Source organism: Aythya ferina (assembly GCF_964211825.1).
Source record: "Aythya ferina genome assembly, chromosome: 3".
NCBI classification, from domain to species: domain Eukaryota; kingdom Metazoa; phylum Chordata; class Aves; order Anseriformes; family Anatidae; genus Aythya; species Aythya ferina.
The window spans coordinates 52,988,280-53,015,026 of NC_140298.1; the positions used below are offsets into that span (position 1 = coordinate 52,988,280).

At 37.5% G+C, this 26,747-nt stretch overlaps 1 protein-coding gene across 6 annotated transcripts in view; it reads right to left on the reverse strand.

Moving 5' to 3' along the window:
* The window catches only part of SYNE1 (spectrin repeat containing nuclear envelope protein 1), a 307,251-nt gene that overhangs the window by 278,571 nt on the left and 1,933 nt on the right, over nucleotides 1–26,747 (reverse strand). For 5 of the 6 annotated variants that reach the window (XM_084515528.1, XM_084515529.1, XM_084515530.1 and 2 more), the window contains exon 2: nucleotides 18,205–18,478. In XM_084515528.1, the coding sequence (XP_084371654.1) occupies nucleotides 18,205–18,268 (64 nt within the window). In that variant the 5' untranslated portion in view covers nucleotides 18,269–18,478. Of the gene's footprint in view, nucleotides 1–18,204; nucleotides 18,479–26,275; nucleotides 26,396–26,747 lie in introns of those variants that run through there. The other variant, XM_084515535.1, reaches the window with a different exon arrangement.

Below are 26,747 nucleotides of genomic sequence, written 5' to 3' on the forward strand. Positions count from 1 at the left end.
CTGGCTGTGGTTTGGGTGGTAAGACTGTCCCACCTCCAGCTTTTGGCGGCAGCTGCCAAACCACCTACTCACCCCCATTCTCCAGAAACCTTTTACAGACCTCAGAGGTGTCCTGTCATAGCAGTTCCTAAATTCTCATATGAACCAGGTCTGACAGTAGTAAAAGATTGGTAGGAGAGGTTCAACAATTTTCCATAGGCGAGGCAAGATCCCATGCATTATTTTCTTGTAGTATACAACTTATTGGAAAACAAAGAAATAAGTAACAGTGATATTTTCACATTCTTCTTTGAACATCATACTGGATAAATGGTGTCCATGGGTGTTCACATTAGATGGAAATTTTCTAAAGAGTAATACAATCTTTCTGTTTCATAGTAAATCAATAAACCTACCATGGTGGGATAATTATGCTGTGTTATGCTGCTCAGGAAGTCACCCTTACAAATAACTGCCTACTGAGCAGAGACAACTTCTAGCAAACTGAGGAACCGTGGCAACAGTGAAAACTTAGTCCAAAATTTACCTACTGCAATAGCAATCTACACTGAAGCACAAAAGAAGTACAGAGGTGGAAAAGGCAACTATAATTCAAAATTGACGAGGAAGTGTACATTCTGTACTTTCAGGATTTCCAAAGATTTCAAAGTGACCTAAAAATCAGTGAAAAATAAACAAAAAATCTTTGAAGCAAATTCTACAGTGTTCTAGATGCATTAACAGTAAAACTGAAGACAGCATGTTAGTCCCTCATGACTACAGCTAAGCTTCTTAGAAGAGACATTTAACTCCTGTTATCTAACACATTTGTGTATTTATTTATATTTTGGAGTACTATCCTTTTTTCCACACCATCTTAAAATATCAAAGACTCTCTTCCTTCTTCTAGGGACAGTAATCTGTCCAGACTTGGTTTCTCTCTTCACCTATCCAACACCACCTTCCTTTTTGCATTTTGTTTCTACACTCTGTTGTAGACTTGGCATGCGGCTACTAAAACTATCTTCTTCAGCAACCTTCTTGACCCTACCATTTCCCTAATTGCTATGTTCTTTGGTTGTCTTTTGTCATTTCAAATGAAAGTAATTCATTTTACAAACAACTTATATATATATATATACTTATATATCTTCTAAAGTCCATCATATAAACTCCTACACTACCAATGACTGCAGTCTCATCTTCCATATAGTTTATTTTTCTTGCCTTGCTTTCATGCTGCTCTTCCTCTCTGAAATAATAACCCATCCCACAGTATCAAGCATTTGAGACTCTAACCTTTGAAATCCTTCTTTTGAAGATATCTTTCCATCTTTCCCTACAACTCACAAGTACAACCTATGCCATTCTTTGGTTTGACAAAAACCTTGAAAGACTGTACCTTTTCTAAAATCTCTGAAGTCATCTGTGTTTACATACTGTTTGCAAATTCGTTTGTAAATTTGGATTAGATAATTTGATTTCTTTTTTCATCTACAGCTCTTATCTATGTACTTGGTATCTTAAAGATCCATAGCATTTGATGTAAATGCTTGTATATCACCTCTAATAGAAAAACAAAAACAAAAATATGAGCCTGGATATGCAGACATTGTAGTTTTTATTTAATACTGACTATCATTTGAAAGCAAATAGAATAGATTTGAATACAAATATAATAGAAATAATACAACAGTTTCATTACAGTCACTGGACCCAGCAGCTGACTGGACTGAAGCGGGTTGCTACTACACACTTACTTCCTCTGATTCCTGCATTTCAAAATTTGTCCAAACCTGGAGAGAACTTGTGACACCTCACCAGCTCCTCTAATTCATTCCAGTCCCTGCTGATCTGAAGAACCTAACACTACCATCAGAGGTGGGAGCATTTTCTTAATGTTCTAATAATGTTTTCTGCTCTTTTCAGGTTTCAGAGAAAATTGTCGTATTGAAGACATTAAAGCAGCTATGGAACCTCTAATATATTAGGCTATTATGAAAATTTATTATATAAAATACTGTAAGACATTAAAAAAATACTTTAAAAACTCAGTGGCCCTCAAAGTGGTTTTAGGCTTATTGTGTGCCAATACAGGTCAAAAATAGAGATCTTCAGCAGGACAGAATTTGGTGTTTTTAAACACAGAGAAGAGAGGTACAGTTATATTTGCCTTAGGTCACAGAAGACTGTAATTTACTGATCTAATGAAGAAAGACCACCTACCCACACTGCTATCAACCAGCAATAGGATAGATACTTGCTGTGTTTTAATGAAGCAAATATCCAGAAAAGGTACTGATTAGGGCAAAGACAACTGAGTTATTCTATGTCTGCAATTTTTATTTTGTTTGTTTGTGTTTTGTTTTGTTTTTAAATCCAATATTATATTTGCTCTCAGCTTTCCTGACTCTGTCCAATGTTCATTGTCTTTCAGTTTCATAAGCACTAAAAATAACCAGTGTCTGAAGAATAACCGCCTTTCAAGAAAACAAACAAAAAAGCCAAACAAATTCAACACAAGGGTTATTTCCTTCTGATCTTTTTGTCTTGATTTCAGTTCTTCATGAAAACAACATATGGGTGGAGTACCACAAGGCCTGGAAAAGATAGCTATGACCTCAGTAACTAGTCTTGTTAAAGCAGGAGAGCAGTGCCTTTTCCACAGCTAAGTGTTTACAAAATGAGAGGCTCTTTATAGGGTGCAATTTCACAGCTTTGTTTGTTGTTGGTTTTAGTTTGTTTTCTTAAAGAAAACTTCACTGCACATTTCTATATGACAGAAATGCAGGAATAATACAGAACTGTGTTTAGCAAGTGTGTTTATCAGGCAAAACTGAAATCTTATGATTTCAGTAGCATGTAGAAAACTCTGCATTACAGGTGGGTGACCTACCTAATAGTCATCCACAGAGGTGTAAGACACTCCCTGAAGGCTAAACTCCCAGTGAAAAATTCCCCAGGGAAACCCAAGGCTGACAGCCAGCACAGGGAGTAAGGCACTTCAGCTCTGCAAAGCACAAGTCTTCAGGCTGGGCACTATCCTCAGCCTTTCCTGTTGCTATGGTCTGGGCAGCTGGAGAGTTTCTGAGTCTTCTGCTAGAACCTCTGATTTCTCCTGCCACTACAAGTATCTTCTGCCTGTACCTGTGGCATTTGACCTATTCTTATGCAGGTCTTTACTCCACAAATGTAGGAAAAGTTTCCAAGCATCCTTGCTTCCAAGCAGGGATGTTGTAAAGGTCAGTACTTTAAAAACTGGGAGGAACTTAAATAAAAATGGTAATGAGGGTCACACAATTGCAATTAAATGGCATGAAGTTAATGTTTCTTTTCAGCGAGGGCTCTAGTTCATAACAGAGAATAAAAGGATATTTCAGTTGTTTTTAGTACTTTTGAAGGTATAGGACTTCCACATTTGCTCTGTTCAGGCTTTGCCAATTAAATACAAATATGTACTTGACCAAGTACTTTTATTTTATGTTTAGGATATATTAAACATTTTTAGTTTAGATAATAATTTGATCAACAAGACCTGAAACATCTGTCTGTTGCCTTATTTTATATTTATGTGTATGTACACATGGGAATTTGTTAGATTGAATCTCCACTTTTACACTGCTTAAGATTTTATTTCTAGATTTAAGTCCTAAAAATGGCCACCAGGAGCCCAAAGCTTGCTGAAAAAAAGTGTGCTGGATCACATTATTCTCATTAACAAAAATTAGCAGAAAAAATAGTGCATATCATACTGAACATCATGTCCAAAATTTATTAATTCAACCTAACCCAAAACACGATTAGCAAAGCATAAACAACCAAAGAAATCTCTTCCCGATTCACATCCATACAAACTCCTGCCAACAAGCATGAAGGCATGCAGTCCTTAAAGCACTGACCTCCACAGGATGGAGTTGTACTTTCAACCACTTTTCAACCCCAGTATGGTTTCATCATATCTTGGCTTCACAAAGCCCATGGTGAGAGGTGCTGAGTATGAAAACAACAATTTCTGCCATTTTTGTAAATTTACTATCTTGGGTCATCTTGACTTGCAGGATGCAAGCAGCTTATCAGAGTTAAGAGGAACTTGTTCATTTGGACAACTTCTTGCTAAGTTCTCATGTGTTCCCATTTTCATTTTCCCAGAACAGTCTTGCATACTTTTTGACCAAATGACCTGAGGCAGCATTATTTGCCCAACCTAGAACAGCCTATCAGCATAAGAAAAAAACAGTGAAAGGCATTGCTTAGTGCTCGGAGAGAGTTTAAAGTATCTCATCATAGGCATCCAGCATTTTCCATCTATGAATAAACACATTTAATTCAATCTAAAGACAGTCACCCTGATATTCCTCACCAAATGGAGAAGAGACTGTGTGCACCCTTTTGTACTCACCCCACTTCACAATTTTATGAGCTCATGAAGACACACCATCATTCAGATTTTAATTTTAAAATTATGCAGGTGATCAGGGCAAGGTTATCACAGACTCTCTTAGCTACACAACTATGAATTCTTTCAGGTTACACAGCAGTCATCTGGTATACCTTGTGCTACCTTCTCTAAAAAAATCTCTCTCAGCCTTCACCACCAAACTGCTCAGGTTCTTCCTCAAGGAAGACACATCAACTGCAAAATCTGCTTGTTTCTATATATCAATAAGAAGCTTTTACTAGTATATTGGCAATATTTTCAATCTTTATTTGAGTCTCAGTTGTAAGAAAAAGTTTAGATTTAAACATTCTCTTAATTTAGACACTAAGTTGGAAGGAAAAAGAGGAACTAGAGAAATTAGATTATTAGATTATACTTTATAGCACTGGCCAACAACTTAATCTGATTTTGATGAACAGCAAAGAAGCGTAAGTGGGGTTAGTGGGGTTATAGACAAGTGAACTGAAAATCATCAGCTTGGGATTCATTTTCCATAGCAATTTTTAATCTTTAGCACTAGGTAAGTTTACCTCAGTCTCTGACACTAGGTTTACCTTAGTTAGTATCATTCTGAAGGGTTTTTATTTTTTCTGTTTTGCTTTTTGAGGGTGTTGGAAAGGAAACATTTTTCCTCCAAATAAAGCACAGCTTTAGAAAGGTAAATCTGCCAAAGCAGCTTATGTCCTGCATTGCTGGCAATCAGCCACAAATTCTGTCCAGTCATTGAGGGGAAAAAAGATGTCTGGAGAACAGATGATCAGCATCCTATAGCCCTGGTTTGAGACAGAATGAAAGATGTCGTGTAAATGGAACATACGACTTTCAGTGAAATGCTATTGAGTCATGTGTCTTTAAAGCTCAATGTCTAAGGTTAAATGTTTTTATGCCATATGTATTATATGTATTTATGATATACAAATCTAGACGACAATGCTAAACAATAAACTTGAGACAACAGCCATTGCACAGACTTAACTATGTACAAGTATCAACTTTAAACAAGCTTATAATTCTTTCTGCTTCTGTGGGAAAAAAAAAAAAAGTAAAAAAATGTTGAAGTCTAGATAATGTTAAAATAATTAAGTCATTTCTTAGTAAAAGATGCAATGAAAGTAAAAGTTTTGAAAGTTTAAAGGAATCTAAACAATAGCTTTGTTTGTTTGTTTGTATTAGAGGCCATAAAAAAAACAGAAGGCAACAATTGACTAGTATGAAGTTAGTCTAACTACATGGACTCAGGACTTCAAATTATTTGGATACTAAAGTAATGACAGAGAAAACAAGGCCCATTTATCAGAAAGAAAGAAGAAATTGAGGTACCTCTATATAATGAGCCTCTAATAACATTAATCTAATAATGAACAGCTCTTGCTGTGTAATTCAGAACTAATCGCCAGAGCAACTGCAAGAGAATTCTACTAGATTAGGGAAGTGCAACCCAGCAGCCAGCCATCAACCAGTAATTAGCAAATGGTCAAACCCTGCCAGGAAGCAATCAGGTTATGATACACCTTGATTATACTCAAACTAAAATAACTAATTCAGATTAAAGATACCTCCTTTCTGAGTGTATGGGTTTTGAAACACAATACTGAGACCAAGATCTTAAATCTAGATTTGGTTTCTCAACATGGTAGGTCCTCCAAGGAATACAGATACATCTTTTACTAGCTGATTTAGTTCAGTGTCTCCATAATATACTGCCAAAATAAACCAAACTTTAGGGCAAACTTAGTCTTAGATCTTTAATATTAGATCTTGATTGAAACTGAAACAGTTCACAATTGATAACACAGTTAAAACACTTGCCACTGTAACTCTTATGTTTCAAGATGTAAACAAGGTTCTCTCCATTTTCTTTTTTTTCCCCCAAGACAATGTTACTGCTGTTCTCAATATGTAATCTCCTCTCCACACATTTTTCCTTTAGAATTTCTACGTCAGAAGGCTATTTGAGTTTCTTTCACTTTTGTTTCATTTCTTTCTTTCACTTTTATGTGTCTTCCAATATGTTAGTTTGTTCTGCTGCCTTGAAAATATCATTCATAGCTTTTACGTAACTTATAAGTTTACTTTCCTGGAAGATGAAAAGAAAACAATTATTTTTGTTTGTTTGTTTTATTCTAGGCCATTTAGTCTACCATTCAGTTCTGATTTCTATACTATAAACTTCCTGTTTGGTGAGAAGAGGTAGTTAGCTGTCCAGAATTTTGATCAATTGACTCAATCTTTTCCTTTCCTTCAAAGGAAGTTCAATACACATTTTCATGTAAACCTGTTTCTCTCTCTCTTACATTACCTGCGATATTACTGTAATTCAGCTTGATGCTTTTAAATTTTGTCATCAGCTTGTGAAAATAACCTGAGCTCCTTAAACCACAGACAATTATGTTATGTTAATTAACTATGTCACTGAAGTCTGAAAGAGAATTGACATGGGTTCCAAATTTGGATTCATTTGAAGTACAATTCTACTAGCAGCTTGCATTTCAGTGAGAGAATAACCATTATACTGTCATTCCTGTTGTTTCAAATAGCTAGGCATTTGTGACTATGTGGTTTACTGCTTTAAGTGTGCCAATAGTGAGTTAAAAAACAAACAAACAAACTGCAGCTTATAAAGTTTCCAAAATATTGGATTACTAACATATAATAATGCAGCGAGTTCAAAGAAAATATACTGTTGAAACTTCAAATTTCAAGCTACTTCTTATTCCTGATGACACAGTTGACTTTTAGACTAATATGGGCCTTCAGAAACAAACAAACAAACAAACAGCTATCAATAATTATCAAAAACACCTATTAATGTTGGTAGTTACATGCGCACCTGATCCAAGCTGTTGCTTTAACCAGCACAGCAGAGTTTTAGGATTTGACCTTTTCTTCTTGATTGCAGTAAATGCCATATTGCATCCCACACTTTCTTGGTAGGTGAGAGTCAGACCTTCCTCTATTTCAGTTCCTATCTGGAAAGTGGTATTAGCTATCTTTACCACCTTCAGAGGTCAAAATGTGTTACTTTGTTCCATATTTGCATATTGCTTTCAAAGGTCAACAAAAAATTAGAGTAATACCTTAACTACTACAGAACAATAAGCAAAATGGCATACTATTATAAAATCTCATTCATAATGTTTGTAATTTCCTATGCAAGTTTGACAATTTCTTTGTGGTAAATGTGAATATGAGGTACAAGTTTTTGTGCAAATTTCCCCAGGGAACAAAGTATTTGAACGTGTCTAAAATATCAAATACAAAAACACAGATCCAGTAAGCGTGGACTATTCATCTCTTAGAAACTATATGTAAACACAACAATGAAGTGTTCATGATTCTTTTCATTTATTCAAGTTATTTCTGGCAGCTGTTCACACCTACAGTTTTCTTAGTAACAACACAAATGAAAAGGCAGGATCAGGATTATGAAAGAAGAATTATGCAACTTGGCTGTGTTCAAGCTCACCGAAGTGTCCTAACAAAAGGAGATTCTGGAAAGCAAGACCAAGAAAGAAGATTATACAAGACTAGAGTCTTCCTTCTACGATACATGGCAATAAGTAGCAGTAGATTTCCTGCTCTTAATACAGTCAGTCAGCCAGACAAAAATAATCAAAATGAACTTTTGACTCTTTAGGAAGCAGAAAACCAGAAACAGGCACTTCATAGTAAGATTCAGAGCTTTGTATTCCAAGGGGGGGAAGTTGATTTGGATGAAAAAACAGTAATACAATTTTTTTTAATTTTTTTTTTTTTTTTTTGGGGGGGGGGGGGGGAGGCGACAAAGGTGGCAGGATATATTTTATAAATATAAATGAGATTGTCACATGGTTTCATTTTTATATAATAGATATGAAACATGGCACTAAAGAACTAAAAGGGCAGTCTCAGGATAGCCCACTGACTTCAACTCACAACTGCTGACAAGAAAGTATCTTGTTTTTGTAATATTAACTACATTGAGGGTACTGCACATCTCACACATAATTGCAGTCTTTCTCCTAATTTCTAACTGCTAGTGCTGTTGAAGTGCTTTTTTTTGTTGTTTGTTTGTTTATTTGTTTGCTTTAATCCATTGCATTTTTATGTTTATGGATCAGGTTATATACTACTTAATTTTTTCAAATTGAAAAGAGGCATCTTTAGATATACAAAATCCACATCTATGCCTTTCTACGCCAGTACCTCAGGGCAACCAAATTCTTTTTCATATTTAATTCTTGCTGCGTTGCACAATTTCAGTAATGCAAAGAAATCAAAAATTCAGGTTAATTAGCCTTTTGTCCTGGCTAATCAGTCTCAAATCAGGGTATGATCACCCATGTTTTATTACTGCAACTCACATCTGCTAACAAAGCTTCATGCCCATATGACCTCCACTAACACAGTGGCTTAATAATGTTTACTTCTTCACTGATTTGTAATTGATCACAGAATGGTCTCACCTATGTATCTGTCTGTTCACAAGCCCAAGTTTTGGTTTCCCTAAACATAACCTCCCAGCTATGGCCTGTGTTTCTTTGATGATGCACTCTACTGGGGAAAATGTCAACCAAGCTCAAAAGTGCAGCACAGCTGGAAGCACAAAATTTTCAGCATCAAATCTAAGGGAAGTATTCATGCCTGAATTTAGAAGAGAATACAAGCTTTGTAACTTCCATTAAAAGGTATTTCTTGTTCTTCTCACTTGTGACAAGGCACATCAGCTTCACCCATGTGTGAATAGAACATTCAAACTGCAAAACAGCACTCGAGTATGTAGCCAATGAAGCTAATAACAGAGAAAGACTGAGCTGGTAAAGCAATTGGATTAATGCTCATAATTGTTTATTTTCATTTACTTGGGAGAATGAAAGCACAGTCCAAACACTGGTTTTACATGAAGAACTATAATTTCTTATGAATAGCCAAGTCTGAATACTATAGGCTCCATTCCTAAGTAAGTGTTTTGTTTTGTTTTTAACCATTAGACAATATAAACAAGTAAACATTTTGCCTTGCCTTGATATATTGGCTTGGCGCCACTTCTTCTTGAGTATCTGATCTGACGTGTAAGGTATTTCCTCCCCCCCACCCCCACCTCTCCCCATCCTCCCTGGACCGGAAGACTAGCATTAATACTCTTCAACTACTATTGCTGTAACAGTTCATTCCCTTCACCTTATGGAAAGAAGATCTTTCCTTTGTTTTAATGAGCTTAAGATAAAGCCTTTGTAGAACAGCTGCTGCATTCACAAGGTCTGGAGCCTTGCTTTCTTGCAAGCTGCTTTCTTGCAACAGTGCCTCAAGCCAAGATTCCCACACTGACATACGGTCCTTGATGCTAGTGTAGGTGAAGAAGCTGTACTGCTCTGGGTATGTAAATGACAACCTCCAAGCAGGTTGGTGGAGTCATGACACTATGCTGTCATGACAAACTACATTAGCTGGCCTGTATGAGTAACCTGCACAAAGCATAGGTGCTGTACACCACATTTGTACAGCCCTTTGCTATTGCTGGAAGGAGATAACGGATTTTCCCTTGGAATTGTACTGTCACAGCTAAAAAGAAACTCTTTGATCTAGGTAAACTAAAGCGTAACTTTCTTTTTGCATCAACAGCTATGTAGATACAAGATATTGTTAAACGTTCCAGGCCCATGTCATATCCAGGTGAATACAATGACAATCTTTAGCTTGGAGCTTCACAGATTTTTCAGGTTTGTGTCACAAGCCTTACAGAGTTATAAATAGATTACACAGATTCTCCATAGACACTTAAACCAATGTGCATCAATGAAGGCATAATCCTCTTAAAAGTACTGACGAGTATGTAACAAATACTGAATGTAATTACACAAAATCTGCTGAAGTTCTAGTAAAATAATTTTCACAAATTATGTCTCTTAATAAACTAATGTCTGTGTGTTTGTATTAATGTTTATACTGAAACTCCCAACAGCATTTCACAATGCTATGTGTTAATAACTTTCACTCCTTGGCAGTGGGAGTATAAGCAACAGAGAGAAGAGGGAGAGCTTTACTAGGGATCAGGGTGAGATGTGGGGTCTTGGCTTCCAGGCACACCAAGCTGTGGCTGGAAAGAGCCACCCTCACAGTATATAGCAACTCATCATTATTCCTTCTTCCACATTCACCTGGAGGTTACGTGGACTTGACCTGAAATATATCATGCTTTGCTGCTAGGCCCCATACAGTTCTGCTATGGAATTAAATAGTCACTGAGAACCTCAAATGAAACAGGATCAGTTCCAATGGACAGGATAGAGGTTAGATTTTATATTTAGCCCTAGATCCTTCAAACACATTCTGAAAAACAAATTATATGTGAAGAGGCCCCAAAACAAAAGAAAAAATATAACCTAGACCCCAAAAAGAAAGCAACTAAAATCTGAACATAAATGCTAGCTCTGGAATTAAGTAATCAATTAGAAATTCCTGTAAAATGTCATACATGTAATACATTTCAAACATCTCATTTTAGTTTGAGTAATAAATTCCAAAGGGCTAGTTTGTTGGGATTTTCTTGCAGTTGTATTGCTTTTTCTCTTCGTTAAATGGACTACTGTGTTCTTAATAGGTTGTTGACTTTTTCCTCATAAGGCTCCTTCTCATCTTAGATAAAAGGGAGAACAAGTAGCCTGTTTTCTTGCATACAGTAATAGACGATTCACTTGGATACATACAATTGTCATCTAAAACTCAGTGAGAGTCTAAAATTAGAATTCTGTGATGTGACTCACATGGAGCTTTGTGACAAACTAGGATATTTTTAAGCAAATGAAGTCTAAAGTACAAAATAAAAAATGCATTCTAGAAATAGTCTATGAAATAAATTGCTAATAATTACTAGGTGTTATTTTCATATCTGTGTTTTATCCTCTTTCAAGTAGATTCTCTGAAGTATTATCATTAGCCTGATAATTAAAGGTGGTAAAGCTTCTGATTTCCACAAAAGGCTAAAACAGGAAACAAATATAGCTTCCTCATTTAAATATTTTTCCCTTTACTCTGAAGAAGACTTTTACCCACGCATAGAAGCATGACCAGCAATACTACTTCTACAAAACTATTTTAATGCTTATTACTTAGTAATAGAGGACAAGAGACATGTAGTTTCAAGTTCCTCTAGTAATAAAAATAATAATAGTAATAATAAAAAAAAAATAAAAAGATGTCATTCCAAGAGGGAAGATTATTTGTGGTGATCACAATTTGCTATATCTAAAATTAATACATCAAGATCTACAAGTTGTATTGTAGGAAGATACTACAGCACAGCTGTGAGCAGATGAAGCTTAATTTTTCAAGTCTGTAGTATATTCTACTACAGACAGAAAAGGAATCAGATGTTAAGTAAGATGGATGATAAATGTCATAACCTGTATAGAAAAACCTGACATTGGAATTCTTTAATAATTCTGAAAGTATTGCTTTCTGATATCCCCAACCCAATGACACTACTAAAATACTCCACACAATCTCTACTGTCTAGAGATTGGTCAAAATAGAGGGGATGGTCTCAAGAATATTCATGACAGTAATATTTTCCTTCTCAAAATCTTTATCTTCAGTAAACCTTCAAACTGACATGCAATTGTTCATATTTAGGTTTCCTGAAACATCACAGTTTTCACACCAGTAACAGATCTGGCAGATGTTATTTTAAGATAAAATCTTTTAAAGAAAATAAAAGAAAAACTATTTTCAGTTATTTATTTATTTTACACATCAGAGAGTTTTTAATCACATCCAACTTAAACACCTGTAGTGCAGATGCCTACATCTGAATTTGTCAATCTAGACTGAGTGAAGCAGAGCTGGTAACGACAGATTTGTACAAAACAGAATGTGTCTGATATATTTTGGATATGCACTTTAAGATCTGTTTTTGAGAAGCACTGCTTTTAACCATAGTATACAGAACAAGTCAAAAAGGAATTTCCTCTCCCATTTTGCCCTCCCACATTTTGTGTAGTGAATCATACCCTCAATATTTGAATTTTACCACATAAGAGAATTATGATTTTTGAACTCTATTCCTTTAGAACCAAGTGTAACCAATCTCAGTATGCAGCACTAAAATGTCAACTGTTTTCTGCCCTAAATATATACTTTATCCCAGATGAAAATTGAAAATAAATAAATAAATAAATAAATTTAAACCAACTCAAATGCAAATGTATTTTTGTTACTTATAACACCTGTTTGATCTTTAGAGCTTGTTATCCTGGTTGATCATCAACCAATGGGAAAAAGGAACACTGATTAGTTTACCAACCTTTAAGAACAGTGCAGTTCTTAAAAGTGCAAGCAAGGATGCAATGAAAAAAAAGAGTTGGTGATTTATACTGTATAACACTGGGAGAAAAACACTAGAAAATTGTAAGATGTTAAGAATAGTTTAAAAAGAAAAGGTATTTAAATACTTAACCTGGAATTTGTTACTAAAGGAAAAAATCTGGAAGTCCCAAAATAGGACCATGCTGGACTAAAACAAATACTGCATCACACTGACTGCCCTAGGACTGTGTTCTTTTGGAGGAGAACAGAAAATGAAAGACAAGTACAGTCAAGTAAATAAATAAATCATGTTTCTTTACACTGTGATACTCATCGCTATCTATGACAAAACATTCTAATGCAACATGATACCTAGAATTTGAACTGGACTTGAATTTATGTCATTTACGCTATTGGCTACTTGTTTTGTTAACCTTGGCCATATGTTTCTGGACAGGTAGGTCCAGAAATTCTCTCTGCCAGCAATACATCAAATTATCAGACACTTGGGTCGGAAGAGACCTGAGGAATAAATACTTATAGCAACAGTGATTTCACAGCTAGCCTTAGCAAGTTTCCCTATTCAATGTTAACTAATATTTAACCTGGATATCCCTGACTGCACAACCCTTTTAAATACTTTCATTTTAGTAAATGAAAAATCTTGTTCTTTTTTCTCTTTATTTGTTTACTCTTTAGTAGTTTTCTTCACAGCTATGATGTTGTGTTTTTTTTCCATATCTTTTAACCATCACACATAAATCTGTTTTGTTATGAAAGAATGTAAACTTAAGTTTTCTTACCCTGAAGAAAAAAAAAAAAAAAGTTTGAAATTCTGCTTGGAATCCTCTTAAATCAGACATGAGAAGTACGATACAGATTTCCCTTTGGATTTACTTGGCCTACTGAGTGAATAGAGTCAAAAAAAAAAAAAGTACTTTCCCTCAAGAAAGCTGCAGAAATCTTCATGCAAGATCATTTCAGAGAATGAAGGACTGCAAAGGAACAGCAGCAGCAGGACACTACGTGGAGACAGAATGTCAACAAACTGGACAAAAGCTTTAATCATGTCAGTGTTTGTGATGCAGGACTAAAACTCAACATTGCGCAAGGTGTGCAGCATTCCACTCTTGACCAAGCATAGACTTTCAAGCTCACATTTACAGATGTGATGTTGCAGTTTGATTTCAGAAGTGATAAAACAGGAAATAGCATTAAAAAGGGAAACCCTGACACTTGCTTTTTTGGCTGGAGCTCTCCTGACCTCCACAATACAAGTTTCATCTGGTTCAGATCTAATAGAAGATCTGTAGCATTGGTGTAAAAGAAAGTTGGGAACACGCATGCAGCGAAGCAAGGTAGCTTTCAGTAGCAGGTAGCTGTTAAATCATCTTAGCTTAATGTTAAACTGTGGCTCTTGGCACTGTTGACTTAGAAAACAACCACAGGGAAAGTCCAATGAAGGTACATATTAACAAAGTACCTAACAGCAAAAAAGAAAATATAACTGGTGCTTGATTAATGGCTACTCCTAGGACATCGTGGAAAAGAAAAAAGTACTAGGATGTGAAAGGAAGGAAAAGAAGAGACAAAATTTAAGGAGAGTTTGGTGAGGGGGGGAAAAAAAATAAGGGGGACAAAACAACACAGTACACAGTATTCTGTGATCAGTGTTAATATAAGGATGTCACTAAAGATCAAAAAGACAAGTTTTTACTGGCTTGTTTACCAGCATTGCCTGCTTTGATTTTTGCACATATTAGAAGTGTTTTAAGAACCTTTAGAGTACAACCAGTAATAATGCTAGAGAAACTTGCACTCCCCATAGGCAAAGGAGCAGTATCTTTGTGCCAACTGGCATTTACTTCCCTGAATAACCCTAAAGAATTCCAGGAATGCAACTCCAACTGATGGTTAGCACCAGTTCTGCTCAAACTTTGTGAGTGCTTTTGTAATGTGAAAAAGTAAAGTAGGAAACAGAGTAGAAAGCTATGAACTATGCTAGTAAGGAATAAATTATTCAAAGACAATCATACTAAAGGATGTCAAGTATTTTCTGTAGTACCTCAAGGCTGGGCTTCCTCATGCGTAAATTCTGCAACCAAAAAATCAGGTATCTCCTCTATGCTCTGTTGTATCTCTCTGTAACCACTTTTGCAGGGTTGGAGCTAGCACTGAAGATAGGCTAAGCAGTATGTAGAGATTAGTAGAAAGATGCCACACACCCCTAAGTGTGTGTATCTAGCAAAAGAGTAGAAATGGAGGACAACTATGGCTTCTGTGGATTTATCTGTACATTCCCAGCTATCACAGAATCACAGAATTTCTAGGTTGGAAGAGACCTCAAGGTCATCGAGTACAACCTCTGACCTAACGCTAACAGTCCCCACTAAACCATATCCCTGAGCTCTACATCTAAATGTCTTTTAAAGACTTCCAGGGATGGTGACTCCACCACTTCCCTGGGCAGCCTGTTCCAATGCCTAACAACCCTTTCGGTAAAGAAGTTCTTCCTAACATCTAACCTAAAACTCCCCTGGCGCAACTTTAGCCCATTCCCCCTCGTCCTGTCACCAGGCACGTGGGAGAACAGGCCAACCCCCACCTATCTACAGCTTCCTTTAAGGTATCTGTAGAGAGCAATAAGGTCGCCCCTGAGCCTCCTTTTCTCCAGGCTGAACAAGCCCAGCTCCCTCAGCCACTCCTCATAGGACTTGTTCTCCAGGCCCCTCACCAGCTTTGTAGCCCTTCTCTGGCTACACACTCGCAGCCTAACACACACCACATCCTTATGACTGCTTGTTCCAAGTGGGCTTCTGAGGCAGCAATACACAATCTTTTTTAAAAAATAAACAAAACAAAAAACTCTAACACTTATGTTTTCTCCTGCAAGTGCCATAATCACTGGTAAAAGCCAGTAGTTTATTTTGTATTTATTTATCTCTCACAGTATTTGTAAAGTTGACAGAAATCTATTCACTTACAGGATGTTTAGGAGAGATTTCAAAACCAGTGTTGATAATCCCAGGGATGAGAGGTATTTTTCCGGTCTTTTCTGGAGGATTCAGAGCTGAATATATTACTCAAGGTATAGCCTCATCAGAGGCTATACATACATAGGGATTACATACATACAATTACATACAATAGCGATTGTCCCTACATAGGGATAATCACTTCCCTATTCCTATTGGCCACACTGTTTCTGATACAAGCCAGGATGCTGTTGGCCTTCTTGGCCACCTGGGCACGCTGGTGGCTTATATTCATCCAACTATCAACCAATAACCCCAAGTCTACTGGCAGCCACTCTTCTCCCAGCCTATAAAATTGCATGGCGTTGTTGTGCCCCAAGTACAGGACCCAGCAGAGTAACCTTAATTCACAAGGACAAAAATAGTCACAGTGCAGATCCATGTCTGCTCATCCATAATGAAGAACTACAGACTAAAAAAAGACTTCGGTTCCAAGCTCTCCATTCTTGGCAAAGGTGAAACGTTTATTGAAGTATAGCTTCTGCAGCAAAACCCAGATCCCAGCAATAACAAGCTGAACTGATTTCATCTGAGGAGCAAAGAATCCGGTTACATCTATAACTTTAAACTAATGTACAATACCAAATATATTTTTTGTTTCATACATTTTATTTTAAATGATCCTCACTTAAGAGATCACTTAATTACTTTTGATGTCTAAAAATAAATAAAACAAATATAGCATTCTGAATCCTATATTTGATTTCAACAAAACAAAATATTAAAAAATAAAAAAATAAAATAAGATAAAAACCAATATGCAAATAAACAGAACAGCCATTTTGTCAGTAGCAACTTTATAGATATTTAGAAAGGTAGTACTCAGCAGCCTGACAATTAACACTCCACATGTTCTGTAAATTCCTCAGCATCCTCCTGGCTCATTGCTTCAGAGTACCAGCCCAGATAACCTTCCCTGAATGCTACTCAACTCTCTGATCATTTCCTTTGCAATGTGTCTTCATAAGCTTTAAGCACCTCTGTCCTTTACCACTTGCACTTCTTTATTTTCCTCAGAAGGGTTCACTGTTCCATGCTTATTTCATTTCTTATTTTGTATTCCCCCACCCCGGGATCCTTATTAAATCCTGACTTCTTTTAAGCATATTATAGATTGATATAAGAGAGAGAGTGATTTATATATGCATATGCGTGTGTGTGTATATTAGGACCACTGCCTGTTTTGTGGCCAGGGTGGCTTCATTTTTGCCTTGCACACTCATTTGTGTCTGCCTTGAGGGTCTAATCCTAATGTTTAAACCAAAAATTCTCTGGTCAGGAAATATTTCTTTCTTCTACATTTGTGGGCACTTTGAACAACAATTGTCCAAGATAGCAGCCTAAGAAACAGCAGACAAATAAAATAGTAAGGAGAAAAAAGTAACCACACAGAAGTCTGTAGAACATAAGGCAGAAGTATTTTGGAGTTGGAAAAGTGCTCTACTAGGCCTAAACAGAACAGAATTTGCATCTTTATTTATTCATGTTTCTCTACTGAGACTACATAGAAATCATGCACGCTAGTTGTATCTGGTGATTGGGAAGCTGAATTCAGACATCCTATCATAACTAAAAAAAAGATAAATGGAAGGCAAAGTCATGGGAAGATAAAGTTTACATATTTAGAGGATGCAGAAGAGGGTTGCAAGGATTCTGTGCGTACAAGTGGTTGTTGAAGTAGAAGCTGGTGTATAAAGAAAGCACTACTTCAGTGATTTATGCTTAAGTTTGAAAGTTAAGAGGAATGAAGCCTAGAGCAGCACAGAAAATAGTTGTTTCTAGTCAGTAACATCACTATCAAAAACATATGTTCTGAATGCAACATTTATCTGCAGTATTTAGGTGTTAATTCTAAAATAAATAAATAAATAAACAAACAAGACAATAAGTTCATTTAATCATACTTTACTATAAGAACATAAAAAAAGGATACTGAAATACTACAAAGTATTCCTATGATACAATGTGTATAAGGCTACCAACTTCAATACAAATAATTAGCTCACTGAGTTATGAATTTTTCAATGCTTAACAATGCAATGAGGTCCTGTCCTTGTTCGGAGACAAGAAGTATTACCAAACTAATAAATACTAGTCTACCAGTAAAGCAGATCTACCTGTAGACTTCACAGCTAAGAAGAAGACAGATATAGATTCTATTATCTTCTCTATGAGAAAACCAATGTACAGTTGGTCAGGTGGGAGAAACAGCACCAAAGTCTTATCTTCAGTTCACTGTTCAATCCCTTGCACCCAGGTCCATAATGTCATTCGCTTTTTAAACATTGCAACTAATCCTATACTGAAATACCCATATAATCAGAACCCTTCAGATATCTACTAGAAAATATGCACAGTATTAGTTTAGAATAGCTATGAGAATTCAGAAATAAATGTAAAATAGTAAGAAGTAGGAACCTCCATTTATGAATGGGTAACAGAGAGCACCAACCAGAGTCCATCTCTTACCTTGAAGTCGTTGCATGACATTGGCTATATCCCTAGACCTTGCCACAAGTCTGGATGAGGCCATGATCTCTTTGCAGCAAGTCCCTTTCCACTGACAGAAGACTCAGAAGACACCCTCCAAGCCACCTGCTTTGGTGAGGTGCCAACCTCTGACTTCTTCCTTCCAGCATTCAGCCTCAGCATAACCTGTCTGGCTGAGTCACAGCCACCCACGGCCCATGTGGGCGCTCACAGGGTCCAGCAGAAGCGCTGTTCTCACAAGCAACCCCAGCACCTGAAAAAGAAAGTACCAAGATCTAGAAGAAATGTCTACAAGCTCTGCAAAACTAAGAATTCTGAGCCTCAAAAACTATTTTAACACATAAGGATTGATGTGTCTTGTGCATGCTGTACCCTCCAGCCAGAGAGGCAATTAATGTTGAAAGCTTGCCTGGCCATCATCCGCGGAAATGGCAAAAACAAATCATTAAAAACAATTGGCAATGCACCAGACATCAATGCTTTCCGAAATGTGCTTGTGGATGTCATTTTAGAAACAATGATAGTTATATATATTTAAAGTAATACTGTAATACTTTATAATGTAAATAATATTATGCATAAAGGAGGAAAACTAAATTCGCTTGTAAAATCCATAAGTGTCTAAATGTCATTGTATTTTATCATGCTAGAAGGGAACACATAATAATAAATCATTGATCATGACAATCCATAACACCACTGAACTGCATGCACTAATCTGAAACACTGAGATTCACATACCTTACTATTAAATACAGTTATATTTGCATTCCCTTTTACAGCATATGATGATGTTATATCTTGGGTCATTTAGCATCTTATCTTTCGAGAAGCCAGTACATGTTGTGTATATATGCATCTGGTTCTCTGTTAAGAAATAACTGACCACATAGACACCAACAATAACTGCATTCATACTACATACCCTGGGCTCACCCCAAATTCGAGATAAAAATAAGGTGATCAGCATCACAGGTATGAATAGGGTTATGGGAATTGTGCACCATCCCCTCCCCTTGGCCCCAAGGTCCATCAGAGCACATGGTCTCCCAGTATACAATAGAGGAGCCTTTAGGCTGCCCTGCTTCAGGCACACAAAACAGTCCCAAAGAAATTGTCAACATGTGAGGGCTGTCAGAGGAAATAACATTTTAACATTTCCTTTTCTGATCCTTCCAACCCTGCCTGACCTAAGGAACTCCCTGTTTCCCCTCTTGCTGCTGGTTTTATGAGATGTTAACCATTTATTTTGGAAACAAAATTAGAACTACTCAGTTCAGCAGACCCTAGCTGGCTTTAAATCAGTGGAAATCAGTTGTAAACGAGCTGATTTAGAGGAGCTGTGGATGATGCTGACTCCAACTCCAAGCTAAAAGTGTCTGGGAAATTGCAATCAAGATATATGTTCAATCTACTCATACAGCAGGCTGAGTCACTGCATAGTAATAAATGGTAGACTAGCAATTAATAATTTATCTAGCTGATATTAAATTACATGTTACATAATAAGAATCTGCAGTTGCTCACTCAAAAACTCATTTCTCCTTTTGCAAGTAATGCAAATTAACTCATTTAAAGAAGGAATTGAGTTATTACAGACAAGGAAGAAAGATTTACAGATGCAACTGCAGTCACCTCCACAGTCAGAAAACCACAGTTCAGAGTACAACAAAGACATCAGGGAAATGGATTAAAAGAAGTTTCATGCATCCTTCTTACCTGTCTTCAGCCAACATCTAAAACGCCATACAACAAGAAAATCTACATGCACAGTCAATACAAAGGATTATTTTTTTCCCTGACATCAACAAATGTTTAATGCCTGCAGCAAACTATCCCAACAGAAGCATCATATTTTTCAGATTTGTAAATATTAAAAAAAAAAAAATCTTCATTATGTTAAATATACTCATATCTGTTACAGAAAATCATTTGTAATAAGAGGAATGACATTTTTTATTTTAGTACCAGACATAAAGATATATCTCCAAATATATGTTCTTAAAATATACAAGCTTTAAGACAAATATACAGCCTAAATGTCATAAATCTCAGCCAGAAATAGACCTGACTATATGACTATGTGAGCTATTCCCTGCTTTAACACAGAAAAAGTGGTTATTCATTATTTTAAATAATTAATTGTTTGGTCTGAACATAGAGAGAATGAATGCACAAGAGTGAAAAGGAGCAGTTTTGCATGTATATGAAATAATTTTTATTACGTTTGCCATCTATCTGCATTTGATGGATAAAGTTACACTGACACAACTTTCTTGTATAAATATTCTGGTAGTGTGATTTTAAATGAGAAAAGAGAAGTATCTACTTCTTTTCTCATATTAAAAGCACAAGGCCTATCAATCTGCTATAGTAATAAAATACAGAGATTTTAAAACAGCATATTATTTCTCTCGTCAACTTTCAGAAAAGTAAGATGTCTCTTCTAATTAGAAAAAAAATAAAATTGAACGTATGTTCCTTTTATTGGTGAACCTACAGCACCATTGGCAAGAGCAGGTCATATTTGATCTTTAAGTTATTAAAGTGTATAAGACATGTTAGTGTTGACAGACAAGCCAATCAGCGAAGTGGTTCCAGAAAACCAAAGAGAAAAGCAGACAGCTTATAAGATATGGAGCTTATAAGCTTACAAGATGCTGAAGATAAACCTGATGAAAATAAGTATAAAAAATTCTTTGAATTCTTCATGCCATCAGAAATTACAGATTTCCACTACACCAGAATGATGCTGCATATAGCAACCTGAGGAAGATTCCTGCTGAAGGTATGGACAGTCTCCACAGTGACTCTCTCAGTTCTTAGAAAAGGAGAGCAAAAGGTGAACAAAGAGCTAGTTACAGAGAGACTTGGACTGTGAAAGAGGGTTGGGGATGCACAGCTACAAAGAGGCATTCACTGGAAGTGTACTTATTCCTCATAGAATATGACATGCAAATGCATGTCTCAGATAGCGGGTTGTACCTGAAAGTAGAATTTTAGAATTCTATAATCTCCAGTTATAGTAGCAATGGGTAAAGAAAGTCTGGGTAAAAAAGGGTAAACACAGTACAGTTATTGGTGATTGCAAGGTGTCAGACTGTTTCTAACTTGTCTAAAATATCTGGGGTATATCAAAAAGAGAATTGAGGGGGGAAAAAAAAAAAGAGTAATAAACTCAAAGAAATACTGCAACTAGAAGTGATTGACAAATACTCACAAGAAATACAGTGGAACTGGAGTAACTATAACACAACAACCAAACAAAGTCTCAGGAAAGAGATAAGACCAATTGCCAAAGCAGCACTACATATTAAAGAAGCAGCAGACTTCCCTGAAGAAAGAAACTGGTATAGAACTGATTCAATCAAAAATCATTTCCAGGAAAGGATCGTAGAATCACAAAGAGGCTTAGGTTGGAAGGGACCTAAAGGTCACTTAGTTCCCAAACCTCCATTGGCAGGGACACCTTCCATTACCTCAGATTGCCCAGGGCCCCAGCCAGCCAGGCCTTAAACACTTCCAGGGATGGGGCATCCACAGCTTCTCTGGACAACCTGTTCCAGTGCCTTACCAAACACTGTTTACTGCTGTGGTGCTAAAGGTCTACTTTGATCCAAAGGTTCAGTTCCTGAAACAGTAGAGGTCTTCAGAATTCTGACAGGGAGATAAATGCTACTGAAAGTGATGTGATTGTGTGAGGGAGCAGTGACCCTCATGCTAACCAAGAAGAAATGATTCGCATAAAGGCAGAATTTTTTAGAGATCATACCTGCAGTTTTCTACATCAAATAATCTCAGAACCAGCTATATTTATCATATTTACATTAAGAGTGCAGAAAAGGATGAGAAGTGAAGATCTCTGTCACAACGTATGTTATCTATGGGGATGAAGAGAGACTTGCTGAAAGTCTAGATGAGTTAGACTGGAGAAGTAGACATTGAGCAAATGGTTCATAGCCAGACAAGTAGAAATAAAGTAGAACAAAAGGTAAAGTTGAGCTTAATTTACATCAGTGAATATTATATTGCTATTTCCAGTGAAGATGATGATAAAACTCTGATAAATACAGGGACAGAAGTGCAACAGAAGTGGAAAGAGCACCATTTGAAATAAAATCAAAATTAAAAATGGAAGAACTTGATAAAACTCATCCCAGAATACTGAAAGCTTGTAGCTGATGAATTGAGAACCCATTTGTAAACATATTTGAATAAATCAAGCTGCAAGTAATCCCCACTTAGGAGTTACCAGAAAGAAGGAGATGAGAGTGATCCAAAATGATTCTTATGCTACCTTCAAAGTAGTATCTCCTTACTCTTTTTTCAAAATTCAGTCCAACAGAAGAATCACTTTGGTAATTGTTACAGATGGTTGAACTGCAATCGTACACTTGTTTGCTTAAGCACAATGTAGCACCACAAGTCAGTGTACATTGGAACTTTCCCAAGTCAAATGGGACATAACGATGCACTACATAAGATCATGGAAAAATGTAATTTTGGCTCTGAAAAGTGTTTTTGATAGTATGGTCCCCAAATCCCAACACTGTCACTCTGTGCTTCCTTTCTTTACTGCATGAATTGCTTTCAAAGAGAAAAAATGTGGAAGAAGAGATGGATTACAACCTTTCACTAAGAACACACTGAAATAATAGGATGTTCTCACTGACCATTCAACTCCAAATTGATTTGATATGCAGTAGTTACCTAGAGGTTTGCAAGATGTATTTAAACTTGCTTTTCATGGGGCGGGGGGGGGGGAAGTTTGGATACCTCTTGAAGCTCCAGATTATTTCAGTTCCTCTAATTGTGCTTCAGTAATGTTTGGCACTGAACAGAAGTTCTTCTTTTTACAGAAAGCCTGAAACACCAGCTAATAATTTGGAAGAGTCAAGGTAATTTGCAAATCTGACATTTAAAACTGTGGCATATGTGTCTCACAATTTTTCTGTGCTTCACCTACAACTATACTCTGGTATCAAAAACTATTTGTAGTACTACAGTCATTCACACACCTATGTACATTAATAGTTTTTTTTTTTAATTATTATTATTTTTACTTGTGATTATGGGTGGTTTTTGTTTTTTGTTTTTTTTTTTTTTTTTGAGGGGGAGGAGGGGGAAGGGAAGGAAGCTGCAAAATTCCAGTGGTGTTATGAAATTGTGACTCTTGTCTTGCAGTTATTCAGTTTGAACCAAAAACACAAAGTGTTCCAGAAGAAAATAGAAGACAGAATTTTATTTTTTTTTCCCAGAAAAATTAGCAGAATATATAGAGACATATTCAAAGAAAGGTCATTCCCTGTCTTTCTAATATGAGAAGTTAAATACATTGTATATTGCAGTTTGGTAATCCTGCTACTGAAATTCTACAGGAATGTATTATAGTTTATATAGATGTTGGTAATAGCAGCAGTCTGGGATCAGTAACTCATTACTTTCTACAAACACAGGATATAATCCTTGTCTCAAAGAGCTTACTATCTGAACAGACAAAGACTAAGATTAAGATCAGAGGTCACAATATGCAAGCAAATAAGACAGAGTGAAGTTAGGATATAATCTGTAAACCATTTAGTGGCAGGAGAGCGGTTCTAATTTTTCTATTTTAATACTGATATGGCATTTAGGATTTCTGTGGCATAACAGCACCTATAGCATAAGGTTCCTGCAGAGATACAATTATAGGACGAAAACAAAACAAAAACAAAAAGAAAACACCAACATAGAAGACACTGAAGCATCTCAGGAAAGGGTGGGTCAAACTGAATTTAAGATAAGCAAGTAATAATCCCTTGTATTTTTCTGCACATCTCCCAAACAAGAAAGCTCATCTGGAGTAGAATATGTGAGCAAGGGGCAGCATGGCTGCCATGTGAATGGAAAAGTGGAAAAATGAAAAAAAAACCTGCTTTCCTCATTAAATCTGTGCCTTTGAGTGAAAAGAAAGTAAAAGTTCAGTTGTTTCAGAGGTACACTGCTGCTGTTAGTTTTATGACCTCTAAGGACACACAGTCTCCACCACTAGCCATGGTAACAAGGAAGTATGGAAAGAATTGTCTGTGTTTGATGTATGTACTTTCCCAATAACTACAGTCACTACTTGAGACACAGCTGACTTCCTTTAACAAAGTGTAACCAAGACAGATTAGCATGGTGCCTGTCTGAATGGTGGACGTATACTTGTGTGTGTTGGGGCCTGATCCACAGGATCCACCCTGCAGACTCTCAGTGATCACCCACAGAGACCCATATGCTCCCCAAATGCATTCAAATGCTATCAGGGTGCTGCTCTTACTTCCCTGAGTGCCTCTGTTCTCTCTCACCCAAAACCAAAGGGTTCCTGTCCTTGAACAATGTACATGCTAGCAGGCTATGTAACTCAGCGTGACTCCACTGAAGTTCATAGGAAGGTGCTCCCAGGGTCCCAAAGTAAATATTTATTTATTTATTTAAAAAAATCCAAAATCATTGGATGATTCTCATATTTTAACAAATGGGAAGTAGCAAAACATGCAGGTATACTGTTATGGTGAGATTCTTGTGTCTATTAAGTGAAGTAGTCCAAGTCACTACTGGCATTTATCAGAATTATGTAACATCAAGTAGAAGAGAAAAAAAAAAAACTCACAAATTTATTAGGTTTCATCAGTGATTAATACCTATCCATACTCAGCAGCACAGAATTGCCACTCTAGAGGTAACAATAAAAACAAAAACAAGCAAAAACTAAGCAAACAAACAAACCAAAGGAAAACACAACACCTTGGACCAGGAAGTAAAAGAAAATGAGGAAAGTGGAGAGATTATTACTTCTTTCACGTCTACAGAGTTTGCACAGATTACACTTTGTCCACTGCAAGATGCAGCACCAGGCTCCTTCTGGATAGCTCCTCTTCTCAGGGGAAACTTCTGTGCTTTAGAGCTTTTCATGCATTCCATATAGATTAGGTATGGACTCCAACCAGAAAAAAAAAAATGTAAAAAAGTGAGTCGCTCTACAGATTTTAACACTGTACCTCCTAAACCATTTTTGTCATGTGATTCACCACATGAAGGTCAGTATGATAAGAAAAAAAAAAAAAAAGCCTTTCTGATTACCAGTTACAACAACATGGCACTCTGATATTATCTGGCAACTGTCAATAATTTGGTTTGCCCACCAGCATTTAAAACTTGGGCTCCATGTGAGTGCACACAAAAATTGCGACAATAGTTATCAGAGACCAGAGAAAGCAGGCAGTTCATTGCTAGTACTACAGCAGGAAAACGTGTGCCTGTTAAGAGTCTTTCAACAGGCTCAGCATTTGAAAAGTGTTGGCAAGCAGCCAGAAATAGCACGTACTATTTTTCTAAAACCACACAAAATAAATCCCTCATAGTGATGAGCACTGGAGTTTCCCTCAGCATCAGGTAGATAACTTAAGTAGCTAATTTCTCGTAAATTTGTGAAATCTGGTTTATAATAGCAGAGTTGTAATCCTTACAAGCACTTTTCCCCAGTAGGAACATGGTTGAAGATATGGTTATCAAAATCCTAGGAACAGCCGTGTCTGTTAGATATTCCAGCAGGTCTTACCTCTGGGGAGTTTCCACACATACCAGGGAGCATACGGACTCTATGCATCTCAGTTGTAATGCACTCGTCCTTTTTGCACCATCATTGCACTCAACCCAGCCTAAAAGTGGCTTCTTGGGAGCATATGCGGAGAGTCACGTCTCCCTTGATTAACTGTATTTCAGCCTGCACCGTGTGACCAAGCATAATACCCGTGTACCTCCGTAACACACCCATGTGCACTTCGAGAGGAAAACCTCTCCCCTCCTCTGAGATTTTCTACCCCCGTCTTCCGAAAGGACACAATCCCAAACCCTCTGAGCAAGAAGGGGAAGCCCGCTTAAAGCCGGCAGCGAGCTCCGGATCGACCCCAAAGCACTTTGAGGCTGGAGAGAGGTGCTGGGGGGGGCGGGGGGCAGGCGTTGCCCCATGGGGGTCCCCCCTTCCGGACCCCGCTCCCCCGCGCCCCGTCCCTGCTCGGCGCCCTACCTCCGCCCGCCGCGCTGCTGCTCCGCGCCGCCTCCATGCGGCTCCCTGGTTACCGGCACGGCGCAGCCCCGCGGCCACCAACCGGGGGCGGCTGCTGGGATGTGGGAGGGAGGACGGGCGGCCGTGGGGGTGCCGTGCCCTTGCGGCGTTTCCCGGGCCGCCTCCTCCTCCTCCTCTCTCTCCCCCCCCGCCCGTGCCCGGGACCCGCTGTCCTTGCACGCATCCCGGGGGCCCCGCCCCGCCGCAGCAGCACGGCCCCGGGGGGCTGCTCCGGGCCCTGCACCGGCACCATCGGGGTTGGGGCACCATCGAGGTTGGGGCACCATCGGGGTTGGGGCACCAGCCGCCTCCCCGAGCCCAAACCCCCGCGAATTGCGCGCTAGCCGCCAGCAGAAATAGCGCCGAGGATGACTGCGGCGAGCTGTGGCTGCCAGTTGCTGTCGCCGTTTGCGTTACTACTGTGGTTGTTGTT